The 21854-nt window shown below is 38.9% G+C and overlaps 2 protein-coding genes across 5 annotated transcripts in view; both read right to left on the bottom strand.

The window, feature by feature from the left end:
• Nucleotides 1-509: 509 nt before the first annotated feature.
• On the bottom strand, nucleotides 510-7078 carry LOC119912358. Of its 4 annotated transcripts, none has more exons than XM_038731524.1 (11): nucleotides 6701-7078; nucleotides 5780-5846; nucleotides 5392-5528; nucleotides 5234-5313; nucleotides 5089-5144; nucleotides 4806-4932; nucleotides 3078-3166; nucleotides 1760-1837; nucleotides 1559-1621; nucleotides 1310-1432; nucleotides 510-705 (listed from the first exon to the last, which is right to left on the bottom strand). In XM_038731524.1, exons 2-11 carry the CDS (start codon nucleotides 5837-5839, stop codon nucleotides 661-663), a joined length of 858 nt encoding a protein of 285 aa, XP_038587452.1. In that variant the 5' UTR covers nucleotides 5840-5846; nucleotides 6701-7078; the 3' UTR covers nucleotides 510-660. The 4 variants fall into 4 exon arrangements, with proteins under 4 accessions (XP_038587452.1, XP_038587444.1, XP_038587461.1 ...); XM_038731516.1 differs by having other exon boundaries at nucleotides 1559-1660; nucleotides 6701-7074; XM_038731533.1 differs by having other exon boundaries at nucleotides 1559-1660; nucleotides 4878-4932; nucleotides 6701-7070.
• An 8241-nt stretch (nucleotides 7079-15319) lies between these two features.
• gpr158a (G protein-coupled receptor 158a) overlaps nucleotides 15320-21854 on the bottom strand; it is a 75680-nt gene continuing 69145 nt past the window's right edge. Inside the window, exon 11 of the mRNA XM_038731555.1 lies at nucleotides 15320-21724. Coding sequence (XP_038587483.1) covers nucleotides 19862-21724 — 1863 coding nt within the window. The 3' untranslated portion in view covers nucleotides 15320-19861. The remainder of the gene's footprint in view (nucleotides 21725-21854) is intronic.

A 21854-nucleotide genomic window follows, 5' to 3' on the forward strand; every position in this document is an offset into this window, starting at 1 on the left:
CTGTGTCTCTGGTGAAGCTTCCTAAAGTTTGAAATGTAAGCATTGAAAGAAGTGGGCATTTAGGAGGCAAGGACGGTCTAATGACACTTTTGATTTGGACCATTCATTTTAAAATCACCCAGCTTTAAGGAATGAACTGCTCTATTGAATGCAGTTCATTTGGCAGCTCTTTAAAGCAACATAATGTAGTAATTTCATCCCAGCTTCAAAAACACTGACTTGTAATAGGGAAAACCGTGTCTCTGGCATTACCACTCCTGGACCAGAGAGCCTGGTGTTAGACAAAAAACACCAAATCATAATGTTGCTTTGAGATCCCAGATGTCTCTTCTGTTATGGGAAGAATTAGTGAATCTATTCCAAGTAACCAAAGTGGAAGATGTTGGTGTTGCAGGCACCTGTTCTTGTAGCAACACATGTAAATAGGAGGCTCGCTGTTCTTGACATGTTCACACTCTCTGTGTTTTTGTTCTATCGGTGTAAGTTTATTCACAGCCTGTATTCTTTGCCACCATAAGAATTTGCTGCTGAAACAGCCCAAATATCTTGATGACTACAAAAAAAAAAACATTACTTGAAGACAAAAGTCAGAGAGTACTGTTTTCCTGACTTCTCTAGAGCTCTCAGTTGTCTCAGCTCGGGGATGTTATGGTGTTAATTTCACAGGCGGTGGAAAGGGGTCCTACTGAAGCCTTTACCACGGATCTGGAAACAAAGACAGCATTCAGAAGTGCCAGCCAAAGAAACAGGCTGTAATGTAATGCTGGCCCGGGACCCAGACTCATGTTATGACCTCAAACACAACTTGTTTACTGTTGGAGGTTGGAGTTTCAGCTGCAACAAGATGAATGTGATGTGTGGAAAGAATTAAGTTTTACAAAAATATTTTGGGGAGCAAAGCTCTGCAGGAGGATTAAGTTACAATGAAAGGTTTTTAGAGCAACATTTGCATCAAGAAGTTCCCTTGGAGGATTAGAAGATTTGATTTACCTCTATATTTAGGCTGTCGCAGTGCAGGACAGCCACAACATTTACTTTAATTGTTCAACTGTTTGTTGTTGCCACCTCATATCTAAAATGAGTAGAAATCTTGTTTGGTATTTGTGACTTATTAAGGCTTAATTTAACTAAATTTACACAAATTATATAAAAACCCCATAGTCATCATTTGTTTCAGAAAGATTTGCACGGTTGCAGATGTTCTTTTGGTTCTTTTCAATCAAAGCCAGTGTGATCAGGTGACCTTCTGAGTACACTAGGCTTTTGTTGCATGGAACAATGCTCATCTAATAAACGGTGCATTGTCTACCTGCTCTTGGGGTAAAATCCCTGCGGTGTAAAGGCTATTGGTCCTTTTTGCTGTGCCCAGGTGGTAGTTTGGGGCACCACTTCCTGGCATCCCCCAGATGGAGTGCTGCATGGTGTCATGGTGCTGCACATAGTAAGACATTAGTAAACATAAAAGTAATCATCAGTCTTATCACGAATGAACAGAGGTCTCTCTTTTCCAGGCATTATGAAATACAGTAAGCTTTCCCCTTGTTATAAAGTAACTAACCTTTCGTTCGTCAACAGTGTTTCTACTTCGCTCCTTTTCTATCTGCCGCTTCCTCTCCTCTATCTGCAGGCAAAGGTCTTTGTAATACTGGCTTTTTTTTTCCTAAAGAAAATATAAAATAAATGTGACACGGGAACACTGCAACAGAAAGTTTAGTGTTGTCTGGTTACTTTATGCAGAGGACAGAAGATATAGTGTGACCTCTCTGGTGATGTTAGACGGCTTCATGTTCAACCCTGGTGCTTCACCCTGTCGAGCAGCGCATAGCGAAGCTTTTCCCTGGAAGAAACTGACACTCCTCACAATCTATTTTACTCTAAGTTGATATTGTGTTTAAAATCACAGCTAAACATGGATCAACACCTCCATCTTGTGGTCATATGCATTAACTACAGTTTAAATAGGCCTTAAAAGATCATTATTGTCAACAAATCGCACTGGGTGAAAAACCAAGAATGAATGTATCCTACTAACAAGTAAAGTGTGTTCATTAGGATGAACACTGCCACTGTAGTCAATAACACATACACTGTCCTGGTGCTGGAAAACACTTACTAGAGCACCAAATATGTATTAACCCTCTGTTGAATGTAGTCCCTAAGACGTGCACTGTTTACTCATGTGTGAGTAATGTTTGCTAAAAACTGCAGCTGTGTTAGTAAATACTTTAGCCTTTTTTGAAAAGATTATACATATTTGTAACCTGTACTTAAATGTTAAATATGTAAAGATATAGTGGAGTAATGGCGTCCTGAGCAGAGAATGGCGCCACAGTTCCTCTGAGTGTGTTGTCATCCGAGCTTCTCTGCTTTTTGTTTTGGTAGCCGCTTTGGCAGCGCATTCATGGCAGCGTTTGTGAGTCCCTCACTGTGAAGCTGTAATGACTGTTTCTTTTCTCATCTAACGCCATGACTTAAGGATTTCTTTTGACCAAACCAGAGTTGGGGAACAGTGAAAAGACTAACCTTTTGGTGAGCAAGGGCGATCTCAAAGCTGTTTCTGGTTTAACAAAAAGGTCTATCTTTATTGGGATCCTTTCCATAATGTTGTCATGTTGCACTTTTAGTGGGCGTATGCTACTTTGTCCCCAAGGATTAAGTTATAGCAATTGCAGCCTGTTTCACGGCTACCTGGAAGAGGGGTAGAGCCAGAATATTTCAGTGAATTAAGGTTTAAATTGACTAAACCAGAGTTGGTGATTATTGGAGCAGTGGAAAGACAATTTTGGAGAGTTTTATTTTGTTTCTGTCTAGTTTAAATGACGAATGATGATCGGAAAGGTATAATTACTGTTTTTCATAATGGAGTCTGGTGGGCCGCAGCACTGATTTGTCTTTGTCTGACATGCTGGTGCTCTAGTGTGACATTTAGAGTCTGTTAATGTCATGTACGGATCCTTTAAAGATCCATGCGATGGGTTTGGGGCTGAGAGCCAGTGAGATTTGTTGACAATAGCACAAATTTTGCCAGCCTTTATCCTTTAAGGAAAAAAAAAGACAGCATTTGCAATGAAACATACAGCAATGGATGCATGAACAGAAGAGGTCCTTATGGGGTCAGTGCTCGTCAATCTTACAGCCCCTTCGAGTGTTAGTAACGGCAGAGGAGCTGAGGGAAAAGAATAAACAGTAAACAGTTACATTCAACTGAAATTGTATGACATATGGTGTTTTGACATTGTACCCCAGTACAATTGAGAGTAAAGTATCTAGAGCCAGTCAACAGAAGTCAACAAAAAATTAATTGGTAACAATTTGGATGCAATACAGTCATCATTTAAGCCATTTAACAACATAACACTGGTTAAAGCCTCTTAAATGTAAGGATATGCTGATTTTCCTCTTTTATATAATTGGAAATTGGAAATTTTTTGGTGTAGGGCTGTCAGTCGAATAAAACAAGCAATTTAAAGTTGTCACCTTGGGCTGTATGACGTTTTATAGACAAAATACAGCATTACATTTCATTCATGCACTGCCAATTTTCCATTTTATTACATCATTCTTTCTATGTCACTCGCTCTTTTTTGGTGTATATTGCAATTTTAGCCTTTCTCAACAGCCTAAAAGCCACGATTTGAATCTAAATTCCTCTTTGGTGAAATATTTTTCAGATTTCTAACCTTAATAGCAATGCCCCCGAGTAAGCAGGGACTCGCATAAAATAAATCAATAAATCTGTTCTGCAACCCAGACAGTCTCCTCCGCTGAAAGAAAAAAAAAGGTTTAGGATTTCTGTGAGAGCCAGAGTTATCCATTTAGTGCCCACTGTAGTGAAGCCCACTCATAATAAGTTTTACTATCAGGCTGACTCATGTTCACTTTCAGGCCATGACAAACACACACTCTTCTCGTACAGTACTTCCCCCAGGCTTCCCATGAGTGGAGGCGTGTGCGTGGTAAGGTTGTATTGTCATTACAGCGTGATGATAACAAATTCAATGTGTCTGTATGCAGATTTAATCCCATCTCTGTTTATGTGTGTGTAGACATTCTGTATTGTGTTCTTCATCATGTTATTTTTACAGTAATCAAGCCTATTTTACAGTATACTATATGGCCAAAAGTATGTGGACGCCCCAACATTACAAACAACTTTGATCGTTGAACATCTCAATCCAAAGCCGTGTGGGCATTAAGGCTATTAAATCCTCCACTCTTCTGGTTTCAGGCTTTTTGCAAGATGTAGGAACCTGGCTGCAGGGATTTGTTCCCATTCAGACAAGATAGCATTAGTGAGGTCCACCACCTGATGTTGGGTGATGTGGCCCGGCTCACAGTCGGTGTTCCAGTTCATCCCAAAGGTGTTGGATAAGGTTGAAGTTAGTGGTGAAGACTGCGAAACTGTAAAGAACACGCTTCTTATAACTTCAGTGTTTGGACGTTTTCTCCAGTCAGGCACAATCAGGAAGTAGGTAATTCAGCAATACTTTTAAAGGGGAACTTTTGATTTTACACATGTATGTAATGTAGGTCCCAAATTTTGACAACAGAAGAAGAATGTACGGAATAAAAAAGACTGTTCATAGTGAATCCAACGACGTTATAGGAGTGCAATTCTAAATCAGTGGAGGCCTCTTTTAATGATGCAAACATTCTTTTGGCCACATAGTAAACATTAACTTGCTCACATCATACTTGTTTTATTGCCTTCTGAGGCCTCTAACTTACAGTAAAGATTATTTTTATACTCTCCGTGTTATCTTGTCGAGTATTGTGAAAGATCATAAACACACCATCAAACTCACAGTATGATTCAAACATTTCCAGCCCAAACGTTTGAGAGGGAATGACTGTGAACAGTGTGTGAGTGATCTCACATTGGTCCCTGAGAGAGGCCCCCTCCTTCGCATCAATCAGCTGTCTGCATGCTACCTAGGGGCAGAAACGGTGAAGATTAAGCGCAGTTACCTTCTGGAAATTGCTATAATTGAGTGATTAAGACCAATGACGTCAAATGAAAGCCCGTTTTTTACTGAATGAACATTCACTTAGCTTTTATTCACACACATCGGTATGACTGTGACTCACCAGCGTCCTGGCCTTGGGCTTTGTGCTCGGAGTCTGTATTTGTGCTGCAGCGGTCTCTGGTGAAAGACAGAGTGATGAAAGGTCTTTTTTTTTTACACCTTGTGTAAAATCAATACAAATTGGATTATTAGATGAGTGGACCTGCCTTTGTTCTTTCCACTCTCGATGTCCGTCAGTGATGGCTCCACTTTTACATAAAGTGAATCATCACTGTGGTGATGAGCCCTGAAATAATCCGGTTCATTTACTGAGCTGCATTTCACGCTGATCATTAGTGTACTTGTGTTACTGTGTGTCACTCACACGCAGGCTTCACTGTCCTCACAAAAACACGAGGAAAGCTTGATGGACATTTGGGGTTTGGAGCCTTTCACACCCACCGTCAGTTCAACCTTCTCATTGCTGGACTCCTTACTTTTCAACTCCACGTTTTTCCTGCCCTGTGGAACAATGCTAAGCTGGAATTAAAGTCAGGCAACAATGTGATGACAGCAAATATTCGTGGGGAAAAGCCTATTGACACCTCAAGGTCAATGTCTCAGCAAGGCGACAAACATGAACTGTCCTGGAGGGGACACAAATACAGCAGGTACATGAAAACATAAACTGTGAGGTGAGTCAGGTTAAAGAGGTTAAACTGCATAATAACTCAGAAAGCATGAGACAATATCCAACGGCCTACTGTACAAACCACTGCTGATCCAGCTGGGCAGTGCGGATAATGTGATGGTGACCCCTGATCACACGCCATGGTCTTCCTTTAGATAGATAGATAGATTTATGTTTTATGCATCAACAAATCCTATTGCATTACTACAAATAGTAGTGGGGGCAACCAGTGTACAAATTAGTACAAATTTGAGGTACATTTTGAGTGAGAAATAGGAAAATATTTACTAGACTGTAATTGTTTCCCAGCTTTAGCAACTAATTACTTTATAAATTAAGATTTTTCCACACAATACACACAAAGAGCTTATATGATAATATGATGTTTTGTTATATAAAGTAAACTACCCAACTATCTATCTATCTATATATATATGGTTAAGTACAGCTGAAAACGATCAGTCGATCAATCAATTAGTGGATTGACAGAAAATTAATTGGCAACTATTTTGACGTTTGAGTTATTTTTAGGCCTACAAACTTTTACGTAAATACATTTTCAATGCAGGACTTTTACTTGTAACAGAGTATTTTTGAAGTGTGGCAGCCTAGTAGTACTTTTACACAATTCTTTATATTACTTATTATTTTATAACTTGTGTAACTTGTTTATTTCATATATTTATATAGGTTTAGTAACCAAATCAAATCCCTTGTATGTGTAAAAACTACTTGGCAATAAAGCTGTTTCTGATTTCTGAAAACCACTGAGGGCAACAATGGCAGTTACAGGCCTACACAGTAAATCTAACTGGTTAATTAATGCAACTTTCTTGAGTTGGTCTTTGGGGTGGAAGATGTTATTTCGTGTTTTCTGACACTCTCATGACATTCCCGAAAATAAAACATTTCATTTGAATACAGACAGATGCAATATGCCTAGATATTTTGGCTTAATAACCCAAAACACGCACAACAACACATTGCATTTAACATTATTTACCTTGGAGTGATGGAGCTGGAAAATAAAGTAGGCAGGAAACAAACTGAGGAAGAGGGAAGCAGGTGGTGACCGGTGGCTTTAGTTTGTAAGCATTTAAAATCAGCGGAATGGAGCTGATGATGAAATTAACGTCATCGCAGGACGTCACGACGTAGAGTTCTCCCGTCACTAGGGGGCGGTGCGCAGCCGAGCGTCACCTCTGCAGACTGAGGAGAAGCTGTTTGTTTGGCTCGTGTCCTCCAACAACAAAGTGCTGTTAGTGAAACAAGACAGTGGGGACGGAAAATTTACCTAATTAAAAGTACTATTACTACACTACAAAAATACTCTGTTACAGGTAAAAGTCATTAAACAGGAATAATCAGGAAAATGTAGGATAAACTCATAATAATGTCTACTGTGACTGTTATACTATTATATTTTATTGTTAGATTATGACTCGTGTATTAAAGTAAATGTTGAATATGATTTTTAACTATTTTGTATCAGACTGCACCTAATGTAAACATTAATCAGTTGATTTTTTGTGTGTGTAAAATGTCATTAAAAATGAGAAATGCCTTCACAATTATCCAGAGTCCAAAAGTTACACGTTCACGATGCTTGTTTTGTCCAATGGATTGTAATTCATTTTTTTTGATTGATTTCTTTTGACCATCTCTGTACTTAGCTGTAGGCCTACTTGTATACACTGTTTATTTAATTTAAATCAAAACATTACATTTTAAAAGCTTTTCCTTTGTTATCTATGCAAAAATATGCAAAAAGTAACTAAAGCTTTCAGATGATTGTTGTGAATTGTAGTGGAATAGAAGTATGAAGTGGCATGAAAAGAAAATATGTACCTTAAATTTGTACCTGGTTGAACTTCAAACAAACAAAAAGCCTCAAACATTTAATTTAAATTTGTATATTCATAATTGTACAAATTGATTTCTTTATTGATAGTTATTCAGTTTTTCTTGTTGTTTTTCAGGGTTTCTTGGTCATATTCTCCCTCGTCCTTGTGTTGTAGGCCTATATGTCATTCTGTCTTTAATAAAGTTGGTTAAGACCAAACAAAGTTTGTTTTTATGTGAGTGTATATGTAGAGGATGTACATGTATCACTAAGAAGAAGTGTGATGTTTCACCTGCTCTTAATCATGTTTCGTGTTTCGTGTTAAACACAACATTAAATTTGAAGTTGAGGTGTCCGATGAAATTCCATCCTCCCAACAACATTTCCCTCTCCTTTCTTCCCTTGATGTCTTTTCTTACTTTTCTGTTTCTTTCCCAATAGTACCCTGCTGTCCTGGAGGCTAGCGGGTAGAGCATTTCCAGTAAACAATACGTGTGTGTGGATCAGTGGGGTTGTTGAGTCTTCAAAATGGCACGAGTACATTGTCTGACAGGAGCAAGGAGAGGGCTTCCGTAATTGGGGGAGATGTCATTGGGCCCCAGCAGTTAATCACAACAGTGTGAGGAGAGGATTGCAGCTGTGGGGGACTCCTCACTCGGGGAAACTAATTTCCTACAAGGCTAAAATGAGTGTTTGTGCAGGAAATTCACAACCTCCTGTCACATCCACGGGGACTGTAACTGATATCATGATGATTGTAATCAGTACTGTCTGCAGCAGAGATAATTACTGTACCTGAAGAATAAATGTGTTCTTCAGGACTGTGCGTCCCCGTTACTTGAGTGGGATAAGCTGTTTAGATATAATTTGGCTCATTAATATTTAATGAGCCCCGGTTGTGGAGGAGGAGCCCAGTGATTGATGACATCTCTTGTTTCAGTAACACTAATAACAACTTTGATTGACAATATTTTAAGAGTTCATCTCCAAAAATGCTGTAAGTCAGTCGAGGCCAAAGCCATTATCCAAAGTTAGTCATTCAATAACACAAAGGAGCCAAAACTGGCCTCTTCCTGTCAACCGGGGAGATAAATTGCCTATTAGCCTTTGGAGTTCATGATAATTTTGTGCAATCAATCACGTTGTAAGAATAGGTGCCAAATGGAGGCTCATCTTTTTTTAGAATATAAAAGGTTATATTCACAAGGAGTCCTTGTTTCTTTTTGTGAAATGTGTTATGAGTTATTACTTTGTTGTAGTTTTATTAGGACTGCAGCTGTTTTCATTGTCCATTGTCCGAAGAGAAAAACTGTTTTACAGTCATTTAACAGCCTCTCAAAGTCTCTCATTAGCTTCACATATCAATGTATTGCACTTTTCAGAATAACCAGGATTATTTGAAAATGAAGATTGTTTTAATGTGAATAGTGAATAGCAGTCAATATATAAAAATATATAAATATATGCAGGATTTAAGTTCAACCAGAAGAAAGTATTAACTAGCCAGCATGATCTGTGAGTTTTTAGGTGAAACTGACAGGAACTATGAGCTCACAAAAGCTTAATAACCAATAAATAAAATACGTACAAAAATTTAAAACAACAAAGATTTACTCAAAGTAACTTTTACTCACACCAAACTAGGTCCCTAATCTTTCTGGCTTCATACAGGTCAAAAATCAACTTACCAAAGCATCAGTACCAATAAATAACATTATTTAGGGAACTTTCATTTCCCATTAAATAGAATGAGACACATCCAAACTTAGATGCTACCTTATTTTCTGGCTCGTCATAATAACACACGAGGAGGGATTACAATCCTCTTTGCCTATTAATAAGATTAATGAGATTGACCAATCAGTTTCTGTGCAAGCCTTACCTACTTATTAAACATTAGATGGGATCCTGGTGCTGCTGGGACTAATAGGGTATTGTATTATTTTTTCAATTTTTTCCGAAAATAGTAACGAATGCTTACCACAAATAACTAGAGGCTAGTATGTCCCAACTTATCTGCATTTAATTAATAATTAATCACCCTGATTATCCAGTCTATGTAGGCCTACTAGACTTTGTTGTCATTTTAAAATCACTTCTCCCACCTACCAGTCGAGTGTTCCCACCTTCTCATGTCTTCTTCTGTGAGCCTGCAGGATAACACACATACACAAACACACACACACGCTTACTGTTTTATTTATTTTATTTTTAATATATTTTTATTTTTTAACAAACACACACACACACACACACACACACACACACACACACACACAAACACACACACACTTACTGTTTTATTTATTTTATTTTAATATTTTTATTTTTTAACACACACACACACGCTTACTGTTTTGTTTATTTATTTTATTTAAATTTTTTATATTTCTTTTTTTTCTTATTTTTTTTAAACACAAACACACATACACTTTGATTACTTTACCCTTTAATTGTTTAATGAAATGTATGGGGCTGATTGTTCTTATGTTGTGTATACATGATGCTTTGGCAATGTTGTTATTACATTCATGCCAATAAAGCTAATTTGAATTGAATTGAATTGAATTGATCCTTTTTGGTTTAGTTTGCCTCCTTTGACTTCATACATGTTGCCCATTCTGCCTACTGACTTAGTGAAGCCTGCTTTTATCCTACAACTCATGTCTGCTGAGGATACATGTGGGTCTCTCAATCCAGAGTTGTTACACCAGGTGACATCTTAAGTTTTTGACCAGCTGTCCAAAACCAAAAGATATTCAATTAATGATGAATGAAAGCTTCTGAGACACTGGACAGGCGTGAGTGTGTTCTACCACTACATATCTACCTGAGAGTGTTTCCCCAACCAGTGCCGCTGGGGTATTTTTTTCCGAGAACTTTTAGAGACCTGAGAGGAGATTTACAAGTAAATGCTTTATTTTATTTTTTTTATTGGCTGATCGGCATATTTATTTATGTAATATATTAAAATGATTGAAAGGATTAAGCATTTTGTTCCTGGCATTGTGGAAAAGGCTTTGAAAAATGCTTATATCCTGCTGGGAAGAATAACTATGAGAATAGTGAAAATATGAAACAGTATTGTAGTTCAATATTTCAAATATTATGGCTACAGTCAACCTTAACTGTAACAATGGGGACCTGTTGTATTTTATTTAAATATCACATTAGGAAGAAACTGATCCTCTGGAATAATCCTTTACGCCTTTTCGGTGTTGAATAAAAGGTGTAAATGTCCATTCAATCTTGAATGAAGTAAATCAAAGGCATGTTGATGGACGTTTTCACATGACGTTTGGTTGTCAGTCCTCTAGAGATGTGTCAGTAGGTGTTAAGAGCTGATCTACCTACATAACAGAGCAGCAGAGTGATGTGAATTTCAAGGTTTTGATGAGCTTTGTTTCCAGTTGTTTGTCTCTGTAGCAGTCACACCAGGGCATGTTTTGATGGTGGGCAAAGAATTACTCACTGGAGGACCTATTCATTATACACACTCATGCGTGCGTAAGTAATTGTACTGTGAGTGTGTACCTGGATGCTGAATTGCAAGTATACACGTGTTAATGTGTGTTGTGGATCATCTGCTAGCCCTCCAGTTGTGGAGGTGGAAGTGGTGGTGTAGGAGCGCAACGGAGGCTCTCTATGAGTCATGGATGCTCGCATCACCAGGGGCTCGTCATGTAGCTATGAAGCCACCATTGAGGCCGGGAAAACTGTGTAGGAGTCCAGACCTGAGTGTGGCCTCATGACGATGGAGGAACAGGACCTTGTGGGTGGCTATCTGCCTACTGGCTGAGGTCTCCACCATGTCAAACATTACAAGACGAGTTGCTTCAACACATCAAGCATCACAGGAGGCTGAGCTTTCTCTAAATCAGGAAAACATGTAAACCAACTCTGCTTGTGCAAGAGTGATAACTTAAAGGGTCAGTTCAGAAAATAAGGTTTCCACAGTCTTCTTCAACAAAATGCCTCAGGTGCCATAACATGATTTAAGTTGGGAACTTCGGTCATGTAACAACAGGAAAGATGGTATTAGATGTAATTGGCCTGTTTGATTGTAATTTACGTCATTGACTTAGACCTCTTCCCAGCCGATGCCGTGACCCGTTTTGGTCTGGTGTTGCAACATATTCTCACTCCCAACTCGTCACACATTGACGCTCAGTCAACTCCCCTTGGTGCCGCTGTTTAAAGCCCTTTATAGTTGTTTTTGCATGTGTGGGGTCCCTGCGATGGATTGGCGTCCAGTGTGTCGACCGATGTCAGCTAGGACGGGCTCCAGTCCCCCCGTGACCCTGTACGCAGGATAAGCGATTGACGATGGATGGATGGTTTCCGCGGTAAATATACAACGTCCAGTTAGACCATCAGTTAACGTTGTGAAATTTTGCAATTTGTTTAGGTTTAGGCACCAAAACTACTAGGTTAGGTTTAGGAAAAGATAATAGTTTGGGTTCAAATAACTTTGTTACTTACATGACTTAAGTCAGGTAATGTTAATTAACTGAAAACCAAAATCAATGTTGACTTTTCTTTCACACAGGAAGCAAACACTGGGCTCACCTACCTGCCCAGGTCCTTACTTAAACTTTTCTATTATTTACATATACACCTACTTTTAGCGTTCAAAAAAATGCTAAAGGGCTTCGCCCAGTGCGTTACAAAGTGCCAAGGAGTCTTGACAATACATCCATGTGACAACTTGGGAGTGAGAATGGTTTAGGTGTTCACAAACAGGTGCTTCCAGTTTTCATTGTTTTTTTGGTTGAATATTTACCTGTGGTATCTAGCCATGCAGATAGTATTGTTTTCATTTCTCTAGACTCTGAGTACTATGGAGACAAATGCAATTTCGCTTGGGGTGTTCAAAGTGTTGAAAAACATAATTTAGAAAATTCAAGTGCAACATAAGAAATTGTATCCTGCTGTAAACTTTTTTTTGTTTGTTTTTTTACAGCATATATTAAAAAAAAAAATATATATATATATTACAGCTTCTTGATGGATATAGTTAACTTAACTGCTAACTGTACGTTAGCCTCTCTGTCTGTATCTGTGGCTAGTTTGCTCGGTTGGTTAACTTAGCTGTGCTGCTAGCGGTTCTACTACCTTACTCCGCCCCGGGGTGCCAAGAGCCAAGCCACCTCCGTACTGTATTCCCAGTGGTCAAACTGGCCTCGGTCGGTCTCGGAGGCTGTGCTCGGTCCTGGTCCAGCTGCCCTGTTCACTCACTGAGAGCTGGAACCAGTCCACACAGAGTCTGAATGACAGGGTGAGCGCGTAATGTTAACACACATTTGGCGCTACTGGCGACTGTAAATGCCAATCAATACCTGCGACACGTCCTTCCCCAGCTTTGTGTTACATATACCTATATCTACTGTTTATAAAAAAAAACATATATGGAGGCAAATAGCACTGTGTTTTCTGTTTCAGGGAAACTTTCTGCTTAAAGTAACCCCCATGAGTAATCCCCGACTTTTCAAAATGTACCTGTAATCTGATTCAATTTCTTTTGTATCCTGATTATGTACATTACATGTAATCTGCCAACCCTGGCCCTATGATGTATATCATGTATTCAAAATGTTGGGCACAGTAAATGATAGCTAAATTAAAACTTTGGTGTAAAACAAACTACATAATTTCTGGGATGCAACTAAACTTGTAATTAAAGCTTGTGTGTTCCCACGTGTGTGCATCTACCCGTGTGTCCATACACCTCTCCCACTAGGTGCACCCTACACACACACAACCCCTCATTGTGAGTCATTAATCCACCATGACACGCGAGATGTCCTCAACATCCCGCCCCCACCACCTCCAACACCTCCAGCACCTCGCTCTTCACTGTCACTGCGCAGGAAAGACAGATGAGCCAGTGACGGGGCATGCAGGTTTGTGCCAAGTGATCAGATCCTTTTCATCTCCTGTCCCTCCTCTTCCACGCCGCCTTCCATCTCGACCCACATGGCCCTGCCACAAAACAATGTGATTCATACACAGATCACCGTCTGAGGTTTAAAAATAAGTCCTGCCATGCCTTGAGGATGTGTCCCGCTGTCCCGCAAAGACAAACACAAAGATCCAACTGTGATTCTCACATGCACCACGGGAGATCCAGAGGACTCAGTTTACAGCAGATGCTGGATGTGTCTTTTACACCCATTTAAGGTTGCTGTTCTTTTATTGAGGTTTAGCTTGAAAAAACTTTTCTGTAATTAAATAATTTGCTTGTATAAATTAAACTTAATCTGATTTTTTTAGGGTAGGGAAGAGACATTGTATATAATACTTACAGTAACAACCCATCTGCAGACTCCGATGGATGTGTCAAGTAAACTCAGGACTTTTACTCAGGAGACTGAAGATCAAGTCCCATGTGAAAGAAAGTCACAGTTGACTTATTTAAAGTTTTGAGTTAAATAATGTTTCATAAGTGACTTACATAATCAACTTATTTTAACCCAAACCTATTCCTAAAGACTACGACCATTTCAAACTATTGAATATTCAATAAAAAAACACCTGAATAATAATAATAATACCAAAAACAACATAAACAATAATAATGGCAATAAAAGATCAGGATTCAGAGATGACTTTCATAAAGTTTTCTTCTTGACATAACTGCTCCATATTTAACTGTAAATTATAAAAACTGGTCTGGTGCTGGTCCTACTCACTTCAACATTAAAAGCCCCAAAACACATTTGCTCAGTCTGCTTCTTAAAGGCCCAAGATTAATACAGTTAGAGCAGTTTTGGCCATTTCAGATGGGAAAATCTATATTTGTGTTTTTGCTTGTGCTCCTCTAATTGATTTGAAGCTAGCAGAGCTCAGTTGAAAAACCTTTTTATTTATAGATATTATACAGCTGTTTTAAATTTTATATGTACTCTTTCTTTAGGGTTAAGCAAACTGATATGTCACAATGATTGATACAAATGGAACATCAGTAGTTACTGTATCTCCTCATGACAGGTTATTTCTCATAGTTAACAGTTTTCTTCTCTGACATTTCTCTATTTTAGTCTCCTGCAGCCCTCTATTGATCTTATATTTATTAGAAAGGCTATGAAAATGCTCTTGTTAACAGGAATCAATGCTAACATGTTTGCTTAACACAATGCCCTTTTGCAATGTTATTTGGTTGCATCACTGCCATATTAACAGAGACAAGAGTACTTGTCACAATGTAGACACTATATGGTTCACATATTACTCATTATGCCGAATTTATAGGGTTGAAAAAGTGTTAATAGTGCAAGAAATTATTTCCTTTTGGCTCAGGGAATATATTATTTCACCTTGGCTAATAATTATTTTGGAATTGGAAAATAACAGCTCTCAGTTTTTCTGCACGGGTCTGGAGTCAGCATTTGTTGCCATCGTGTTTCTCTCGCTTCCTGCAGAGCGTCCATTGATCTCTGTCAAAAAGACCACAAAAAGCCATAAAAGCATTTCAGGACAGTCGCCAAGATGTGCATATCCTGAAGTGGTCATGATGCATGAAGCTTTTAAAGCCCAGGGTTTCTCCGATGACATGTCTACATGAAGAAGAAGCAAACAAACCTGAGACAGAGATGATTACTACGCACAAATGCATCATGGGACTGTCTTGTACTAACTTCCCGAGGGATTAGAAATGTTGTAGCAGAAACACAATGAAAAACAGATTGAAAATCCTTGTCTCAAGGTTCTCAGCAGACACATTACAGTTCAGAAACACACAAGCACACACTTAACTTTCATATAAATATTTATTGCAGAGGAGGTATCTTTTATGTACATGCTATCACAATATAACACAATATAAATCTACCAAATATTCCCATATATTGATGCTATAAGCTTGTCATAGAGCAATAGTTAACAAGCACATAATACAGTGGGTTGGGGACAGTATCACTCACTATACAACTTGTAACAGTCCATAAAAGATCATTTTTTTCTTTTTTGTTCTATCAAGGGCAGTGAAACATCATCCTATTTAGTTTTCTTGAATTCATGCAGAAGCCACAAGATTTACGACGTTACAGCATTGAATAGTAGTAGTAGCAATAGTAGTAGGTGTATTTGCCATCGGGTGACTTGGTTTGGTCACAAGAGAAGAGAAGTCAGGTTCAAATGAGCCAACACAACGCACCATGGTACAGATCCGATTGGTGGACAAAGAGCTACAGGACGCAGTATTTTCTATGTCAAGATGGTACAAGAACAATGGTTGAGGTTCAAACTGTTACTGACTCATTGATGATACGGCTAAAATACAATGATAATCTCCAGAGAAACAGACAGTAAGACACTGGTTATGTATACACAATTTAATACACATACAGCAATGGACTGACTGAACTGAGGAATGCTACAGCAAGCATACAATTTGAAATTATGTAAATTAAACAACAGAGTAGATTGACTGAAAATGTGTATAATGGTGGGATATTGCATTGTTACTATTTTCTGCTCTGAGACAGTACAACTGTAATCATGTTTCCTTGTGTGCTGTATCTGCAAATCTCATGGGCCAAGTGTGTAAAAGTTTAAAATCAACATAAATAATTACCTAAATAAATGAAAATGTGTTTTGACACAAGAAAAAAAATAATTCTTTGCTGGAAAATGTTGTAATATATTGCTTGTTATGCTTCTTTCTTTTTGAACAAATGGATTCAATTTGACCAAATTTAAAACTGTTTCAAAGCTCAACCTAAGGCCATGTAGAACATGTAGATTTTCTACATAATTATCATGAAATAAACACATCTCCTCATGTAAAATAGCTTTCCTACAAGGACAAAAAAAAGAGGCTTGCTTTAAAATATACAGCATATTATTCATCTCCCAGGCCATTAAAATCCAAAGTGGCAGTGATTCCAAAGACTAAAGTCAGTTTTAAAAAAAAGAAAGGGGTTGAGAAATGTCGTCGTGGTCACACTTCATCTGCTACCACAATGCATACAATGGACGACGCCTAACGTCTGATTCATAAATATCATAGAGATCCATGAAAGCATTACAATCCATCCATCCACGCACGCAGACAGCTCTTCTTCAGACACCATTCCTAAAGGAGCTCATAAAGCAGAGCTGATGACAAATCTCACACTGTAAGGCAAACACTCAACGTTCAGAATATTTCAGAGGAGCCCCCCACAGGTCAATGGCAGAGGTCATTTCTCAGCAGGGGGGGGCAGATATAGGACGTAGCATCTAAATCATGTTTATTGAGCCCGGCTGTGGGATTGTATCGGCGCGTTAAACAAAATCTGATAAGACTGGCTGCAAATATTTGTCACTGGATTAATTTCAGTCGGAAATTTTGCAGTTGATGAACTGTGTTTTGACTTTAAAAATCTCACTGACAACACAGATTTATTTATTTATTTTTACCACGATTAGTAAGGACTCCTACAGAGCTCAGTTATTTTGTCACAAGGAATTTGACAGCAATTATACATAATTACAATCAGTGACAACATTCAGCGATACCATGTAATTCTCACAAGATACCGTAAAGTACTGTAGATGATATATTGATACATAAGTTTCCTGAAATAATTGTCAGGTGTTTAATAAAAAGTGGGAGAGTTCTTGTTTTCACTACAATCCCAGCGTGGATAGTGCTTGATGAATATTTTAGACATTTTGATACAAAACACCGAACAAATTGAAACCATCAGAAGGTTCAGTCACATTGTTAATTGATAACCTCATTGCTAAGTCTAATTCTAAAATTATCAGCTTGATCAATCAATTGGGCTTTAGCCTACTTGCATTAAACTGGGAAGAACATGCATTACGCTACTTGTGAACTTTCAATACAGAAACAGAGAAAAACTGATGAGCCGTACAATGCTTCTCCTTAAACATTTCAAAATATTAAAGGATAAGCTCTCATGTAATTGCTGTATAGTAATATTATGTGAAAACGTTATAGGTTAGATTCGTTTCATAAAAACCTGGGTTTTATTTTTGTAGTTATGACCATTGTTTAATTTATGATAACATTGTACTCAACAAAGTAATATCTAAGGTCTGGAAACAAGGCAACATCGCTACAACAAAGTCTGCGAAGATGAGAAATGTGACTGGTCACATGATCAGACAGGTCGTAAACAAGGCAACAGTGCATCCAAAATGTCAGCGATAATCTTGACTGGTTCCAGGCCCCTTTAAATTGCCACCTACATCTCTAGTTTATTAAGAAACTAATTTCATGGTGTCTGGTCTTGTGATCACTGGCTACTGTTTCCCTCAGGTGGAGAAACAATCAATCAATTAATGCTTTTTAGATTCGAGTAGGAACAGCAACGTCATCTTTCTGCGCAAGAGCCGGAAATGTTCAACATCCATGAAAAATGGCAACACAAAACAAAAAGTAAATGGTGGATAAGATCAAAGTTGCAGTACAGTCTACTGTAAGTCAACAACAACTATAAAACAGTGTTAGCATATCTCTTTCATTGTCGTAAAAAACATTAATCTAATTGCTCCAAGCACCCACTACCACAGCTTTCTTGTTGACTCAAAAAATGACAGTAGGGAGACAGATGCATCACTCACTATTGATTATTTAGGGAACCGCACCCCAAAACTAACATGACCACTATATCAAGCTGAAGGCATAAAGTGAAACAACATGACAGCTTAGTTATCAGGCTCTAATAACCTCTCACTGAGCGGGAAAACTGTGCACACACAAATACATTAAGTCTGGTAGGTCAAGCTTGAACCAGGAAGTCGGTAAACTGTGGTTGATGTTTACAACTGACAGGTTGGCTAATAATATTTACCACTTTATTTTAACACATTACCGTTTATATGAATCTGACTGCTCGTGTTTGTTGCTGAACTGGACTTTGTTGTAGGGATGTTGCCTTGGTTCCAGGTCTCAGCAAGTACAATGTTATTGTTACCAGTTGGATCAGAAATGCTCAGAAAATAAGTTTTAATAATAAATCAATATTATACTTTAAGCAGCAGGTTCTATCAGCTGTTTGTAAATGAAAATGGTGACCTGCTCAAGTCTTCAGTTTTGGTGTTTAAGACGGAGGGAATATGAGGACAGAAAGTGCTGCTTGATCACGCATGAGACTCCAGAGACTCTTGAGGTACTTCATTACATTTTCACTTGATATTGTGTCCCACATACACACACACACACACCTGGTGCAAGCAAACACAAAGACCCATGCTGGATTCATAAACAAAGCTGGTGCAACTCGTTTCCTTAGTATTCCCCCAGTATTACTTTATACCTACTTTTTACAGTGTTCATATGAACCAGTTTGACACTGCTGCTCTCATATGTCCTTTACCACCCTGAATGAGCTTTTGGAAATATGAAAGCAGGAAAAGAAGTGCCTCTGTTTAAAAAAAAAGAAATCAGCATTTTATATTTGTAAACCCATTAACTGCTTTAGTTGACAAACCGGTTGGGTCCAGCTACTCTCGATACCGTGCATGCTGTTTATATAATTTACCGTCACAAAGTACTGAAGAAGAAGACACTTGCTTCACTTCAGACTGATACAAGACAATACTAGTTAGTTAGGCACATACAGTACATCTCTGCAGACTTGGAAGCATTTTAATCTGCAGAGAACTACAATTAAATAGATCTAAACAAACAAAAACATGTCTAAGTTTGGTCAGTGTGTGATATCATGCCTTGAGGTTTAAAATAAGAAGACAAAATGTACAAGAAGAACAGAGTCTTTCCCCGGTTCATTATTTATGGAGTTGGCTAAAGTGCTATAGACTGATTTCCTCACTGAGTGGGACATAAACTAATAAATTCACTTTACTGTCTTACGACAAACATCCTTTTTTGCAAATGTTCCCTTATTCTTTGGATTTCACTTTTGCTGTTTTGCACATCACCCTCAATTTCATATTTCTTTTTCTTTAAACCTCCTGTTATCATGTCATATACTAGTCCAAGAAGTGATGATGATAATGCACAAAAAGAACCATGTACGAATCATTGACTGAACATGATAAACGCAGGTTTTCAACATTGCTTGTGAAGTGAAAAGGCTGAATCAAAAGTTGCATAATTTGTCTAAGATTTATCCTCAGGACTTTCCTGTAATAATCTGGAATGCTCATCATAACTGTTTTTGTTTTTTGTACATTTTACTTATTTTCAAAATAACAAAACCTTGGAAAGGAAGGCAACTTGTGGAACTTGATCAACTTTTCTTCCAAGTCACCGCACTAATAGTAAAAGGTAATATATAACGATTTCCAAGTGAAAAAAAGTAAACATCAATAACTATAATTTCAGTGGTCCATTAACGTTGAGTGTCATGCCTTCTTGCTCGATGTGCTATCCTCAAAGTCCCAGGGACAAACATCTGCCTTTTTAGCAGCACTTACAACCCCGCCTTTAGGATTTGGACTGCTCTGTTTCACTACAGAAACACTTTTGTCTGTACCTTTTTTATCTGATGTATCCTCAAAATCCCACGGACAGACTTCAGCCGGCTTTGCTTTGGCTGCTCCAACATTCGCACTTTTTCTTTTTTCTACCATCGGCACTTCTTGATGACTCTCTACATCCCATGGGCATACCTCAGCCATTTTTTGCTGGCTCACTTGTTTCTCTGAAGATTTACTCTTGTCCTTAGCTTGTGTTTTACTTTTCTCATCATCAGTGTCTTTTGATTTCTCTTTCTCAACTGTTCTTGTAGAAGGGGCACCCTTCTTTTTTAAAGGGGATTCCTTGGTTTTGGATGCTCGAGAGGGACTAGGTGTCCTCTGTCCAGAATTTGGGGATGTGGCAGTGCTGTCGAAGTCCCAGGGACATACATCAGCTTTTGAAGATGGTGGCTGGAGTGAAACTACAATTTTGGATGGGTCTGAAAGGGGACTTCTCCCTTTCACATCCACAGGAGAGGTGCCTTTTATTTGTTTTGTCATATCTGGTGAACAAGCTAACTCGGTTGTCTTTTGGGCCTCTTCGAAGTCCCATGGACAGACCTCTGCCCGATGTGTTTTGGAGCTCTCTGTTGTAGGCTTCTCGGTTTTAGCAAGTTTGCTAGCCTGACTGTGGATTTGTTGCTTTGACCTTTCCACTTGACTGCCTTGACTTTCACTTCCATCTTCCCACGGACATACCTCCGCTCGTACAGCGGTTGTCCTCTGATTTTCCTTTGAATGCCTGACACTTGATGGCGATTGATCAGAAGCTTTCTGCTTCTGAGATTTGCTTCCCTTGGTGCTACCTCCATGAACGGTTGTGGTTTCCTTTGGTGCAATAGAAACATGCTTTTGGACCTTGTTTTCAGACGGTGTTGGGAGATCCTCCACCTCCCAGGGACACACTTCTGAGAGATCGTAGAAATCCTTAGCCTTTATCGGATCGGGACAGATTGTAGACTGGCTGCCACCCACTGGCTGTTTCATGATCCTACCTTTTGCGGCACTCTGTTTATACTCAACAGACTGGCTAATAATCATCTTGGGTTGGCATTCATTTTCTGGCTCTGCATTGGCTCTATCTTTGGTCTTTGGCTGACTCTTCTTATTGCTTTCCTCTGTCCCCTGGGTCTTTCCTGTCAAGCCTAAAGTCTTCTCTTTGGCACTGGCAATAACACTGAGGGACTTCTGCAGCATGGACGGTCTAGGATGAATTGGTTTCTTGTCTGCAGTGAGGTTATGGGCGCTGGCTGACTTGCAGACCAAAGGAACTGATTCCGTAGATTCACTAGGGGCGTTCATATTCTCATTTGACTTCTTCTTGACCAGCTTCTTGCCCATAAGTGTATCCAGGAGGGAGCCTTCAGCTGTGGTCACCTCCATTTTGTCTGTCGCTGAGCTGCTGGAGTCTTCACTCTGGTCACGGACGTGGTCGTAGCTGCTGTGGGACTTCTTGAGGGAGAAAACTTTGTTCTTTAGCGTCTCCTCCTTCGCTGGCTTTCCTGGGTGAGTAGGATCGATCTTCTTCAACATGCAAATGCTGTTACGGTTGCCCCCGTGTTCTCCGGCCTCCTTGTCTTCACGGCTGCATTGCCGGTGCACTGATTCTGGAATCTCAGTGATGCGCCTCATCAGCGAGCGACCCAAGCCTTTCTTGGAGCTCCGCTTCTTCTGCAGATGAGGGTTGTTTGCCAGCATCTTTTTCCTTTTGTAAATCTCCAACTGGGAGTAGAGTTTCTTCAGCTCCTCCTACATTTTCATGAAAGAATTAAGGGAAGGACAGAGACAAAGTGATCAGGTACCTGTTTAGAGCAAACAACTGCATTTATACAGCTTAAAAAAGGGACTGCTAATCAAACACTGTTACAAAAAAAGCAGA

This window comes from Micropterus salmoides, unplaced genomic scaffold (assembly GCF_014851395.1).
Source record: "Micropterus salmoides isolate LMB-PRFRI ecotype aquatic unplaced genomic scaffold, ASM1485139v1 Ms_hic_scaffold_1, whole genome shotgun sequence".
NCBI classification, from domain to species: domain Eukaryota; kingdom Metazoa; phylum Chordata; class Actinopteri; order Centrarchiformes; family Centrarchidae; genus Micropterus; species Micropterus salmoides.